Source organism: Vombatus ursinus, unplaced genomic scaffold, assembly GCF_900497805.2.
Source record: "Vombatus ursinus unplaced genomic scaffold, bare-nosed wombat genome assembly UNPS02014961.1, whole genome shotgun sequence".
NCBI classification, from domain to species: Eukaryota; Metazoa; Chordata; class Mammalia; order Diprotodontia; family Vombatidae; genus Vombatus; species Vombatus ursinus.
In genome coordinates, this window is record NW_020954739.1 from 759,278 (window position 1) to 762,841 (window position 3,564).

The 3,564-nt window shown below is 56.5% G+C and overlaps 1 protein-coding gene across 1 annotated transcript in view; it reads right to left on the minus strand.

The window, feature by feature from the left end:
* Positions 1-3,564, minus strand: part of ANKLE1 (ankyrin repeat and LEM domain containing 1) — an 8,600-nt gene that overhangs the window by 2,836 nt on the left and 2,200 nt on the right. Inside the window, exons 4-7 of the mRNA XM_027845394.1 lie at positions 3,295-3,525; positions 2,860-2,965; positions 1,006-2,719; positions 555-726 (exon numbers count right to left, since the gene is read on the minus strand). Of these exons, the coding sequence (XP_027701195.1) occupies positions 555-726; positions 1,006-2,719; positions 2,860-2,965; positions 3,295-3,525 (2,223 nt within the window). The remainder of the gene's footprint in view (positions 1-554; positions 727-1,005; positions 2,720-2,859; positions 2,966-3,294; positions 3,526-3,564) is intronic.

Sequence of the window (3,564 nt, forward strand, 5' to 3'; positions counted from 1 at the left end):
AGAGCTGGGAGGGCCCTTAGAACACAGAAAGTCAGAGCTGGGAGGGCCCTTAGAACATTGGATGTCAGAGCTGAGAGGGACTTTAGAACTTAAAATGGTAGAACACAGCATGAGAACATTAGAACTAGAAAGGACTTCGTCGTGGTTGTTTGGTCTTGTCCAACTCTTTGTGACCCTGTGGACCACAGCACGCCAACACTGTCCATTAGGTTTTCTTGGCAAAGATACTGTAGTGGTTGCCATTTCCTTCTCCAGTGGATTAAGGCAGAGGTGAAGAGATTTGCCCAGGGTCACATAGCTATTCAGTGTCTGAGGCTGAATTTGAACTCAGGTCTTCCTAACTCCAGGCCCAGAGCTCTGTCCACTGAGCCACCTAGCTATCAAACCTATCCCTTTATTTTACAGTTGAGGAAAACAAGATCCAGGGAAGGGAAAAGATTTTGGCAAAGTCACACAGAAGGAGCCAAGTCTGGAACCCAGGTGACTGTCTATCCAAGGCTCTTTTCTTCATATACCAAGATACTCACCTGTCCCCCTGCTGGCGGTTTACATACCTGGGGTCCAGCAGCAGGTAGGTGAAACTTGACTTAACAATCCCCTCACGCCACCTGTGGGTTGGGTCTGGCTGGTCAAACTGCTGGGCCATGACATCCTCATCATCCTGAGCATTAGGGACACAGCCTGTCTGCAGGGCCTGGCTCAGCTCTGGGCTGTGCCCTGCTGGGGCTGGACCATGTGCAAACCAGGAGAGGAAATGGGGTCAGAGTGTAGCCTCATTTGGGAGCTCACTGTAGAAGGGGGAGACAGTGTTTATCTAGAATAATCCCTTCATGAGGGAAACAGAGGCCTGAAGAAAAGACTTGCCCAGTCACACAGCGAATCACTGGCAGAGGCAGGTCAAACTGGGAGTTTGTTGAAGATTCCAGGATAATTGTTCCCTGGACATGGGATTTCTCTCTACCCAGAAGCCCCAGTGAAACCCATCTCCTCCCAGTGAGAACTCACCAGCTGGCCCCCCAGGGCGCCCCTCCTTCAGTCGCTTCAGGTAGTGTTGTCTGGTGAAGGGAGTGACAGGGCCTGGGCTCTCCCCAAGGGCCCGAAGATGCTGCAGCAGCTCCTGGTTGGACAGGGTGGAAGGGTCTCCTGATGGGAAGGGTGTGGATGAGTGACAGCTACATTGTCCATCTGTGACTGTGTCCTCAGCATGCAACAGAGGCTGGTCAAGGACACTGGGCCCAGGCTTGGGATCAGTATGCAGAGGTTCTGTAGGCTTTGGCCCAGAAGGCTGCAGGGACTGTTCCATGGGGAGCAGTTGAGGATGCAGGATTGGATGGACCACAGGTGGCTCTGGAGGCTTCCTGATGGAATTCCAGCAGGAACCGGCTCTGAGGCCTTGAGGGATGTGGTCCTCTTCATCTTCATCATCTTCTGTCAGCCACATGCTAGCCCCATCCTCACTACTCTGGGAAGTCTTGTCATCAGTCAGGAATTCATTAAATGGGACATCTTCTGTGAATGCTACCAAGTTGTCAGTCTGAGTGGTGAGGGGAACTGCTCTAGCCTCTTCTAAACTGTCCAGGGTTAGGTACTTTCCTTCCCTGGGATTCCCATTGTTTACAGAGCCTGGGCCACACCTTCTGGGCAGCATCTTCAGGGGTGGGCCCTGCTCCACACTCTCATCAGAAACGAAGGAGCTTTTGCCCTCACCATTGTGGGAGACCAAACCCTGGACCTTGCAGGGTGTCCTAGTGGTAACATCTTGGGGCTCTAGGGGGGAACCCAGAACCAGTCCTCTCAGCTGAGCATTCAGATGGATCACAGAGTCCCTACTGGCTGGTAACACGTGTGACTCATCTAGAGAGGGCTGGGAGTTCCCAGCATTCAGTATCATGGCCCTGAGCTCAGCTCTCAGGGCTGCATAAGCCAGATCCTTCCTGGGGGGCCCTGATGTCTGGGGAGCCCTGCTATCTGGGGAACACATATCCAAGGGCGCTATTAGGGTGGGGCTGGTCCCTGCCATGCTGCCTAATTGGGACCCACTCCCACCCTTCCTGGGCTGAGATGGTACAGCCCCAGTGGCATCTGGGGTGATGGGGCTGGAGGGGACAGCATTGGGCACCTGGGCATCAGGGCCAAAGGCTTCCACTGCAGTGAGGAAGGAGTCGCTAGAGGAGGTGCCCATATCAGCAGGGAGAGAGTTGGGGACTGTCTCATCTTGATCTTCCCAGGAATAGTCTGGTCCTGGGTGACAGAGGCAGCTGTGATCTGGGGAGATGTTATTCAGTGGCAAGTGGGACACAGAGCCCAACTTAGGAGTTGGGGAAGGTGGGGAAGTGGGTTGGGGAAAGAAGGGTGCAGGGAAGCTGAAGCCATTATCTAGCCCAAGTTCTTTCCAGTGTGAGGGCTGAGAATGAGCTGGGAGAGTCTGTCTTGGGAGGGTGCGCCCAGCCTCCAAAGCTTCGCTCTCCACCTCACTCCCGTCCGGATGGTGTCTGACTATGCTGCCCAGAGACCTCGGGCTAAATGTCACGTCTGAAAGTCCCCAGATGCTGGTGTCAAGGTCATCTCCATTCAGGGCTGAGAAGTCGTTGCCTTGATCCTCCCCTTTGCAAAGGGCTTGACAGAGGGGCACCTCTTTGGAGCCAGCATGCTCCCTCAGAATCTCAACACACTCCTCGTTGCCCTGCTCCAGGGCGAGGTCCAGCGCTCGTTTCCCATCCTAAAAGCAAAGCCTTAACGAGACTAGCCCTCCCCACCCCATGGGACCTAGTGCTAGTCACACGCTAGAGGACCCCGCCTTTCCCCACCCACTAAAGAAACCCTAAGTCCCAACGCCAGCCCTCCAGACCCCCTGGGCACCTGGTCCTGAAGCTCGGGGTCACCTCCCTGTCTCAGAAGGAGTTCTAGGCACTTGTAACAGCCCCAGGATGCAGCTACATGCACAGGGGTCAGGGCATCCTCCGACCTAGAGATAAGGGGCAATCAGACCCTGGGATCACAAGCTGTATCCTTAAACCAGGGTCTTCCTGACAGTAGGAGCCACGCCCCCGCCTCCAGATTGGTGGGGGAGGGTCCCTTCAAGGGTCGTCTGGGGTCTGTTCCCTACTCCCAGGGCCCCTCTATAGACAATGCCGCTGATGAGAGTTGGTTGGGGCAGGAAGGGGAAGTTGGGTCAGGAATTTCCTAATCTCCACTGAAGGGTTTTTTGGTCCCAGGGCCACGTGGGGGAGGGTCCAGCTGTGTCCCTGGGTGTCTGGGGAGGTGCCTGGGGAGCGCTGGGTCCTGGCGCAGTACCGGGCATTGGGGTCCGCTCCGTGCTGCAGCAGCACAGCCAGGCACTGCAGGCCGTTCTCCCGCTCGCTCCCCGCCGCCAGGTGGACGGCTGCTACGCCGTCCGGTAGCACCAGGTTGGGGTCAGCCCCAAGCCCCAGCAGCGATTCCACCTCCCTACAGGGAGCAGAGAACCCTAGGACTGGAGCCAGGGTCCCGGCCGGATAGCCGAGCCTGGATCGGGCTCCAGAGCCCCTAGCGCCCCCGGCCGAGCCCCGGGCCCCAGGGGGAGCA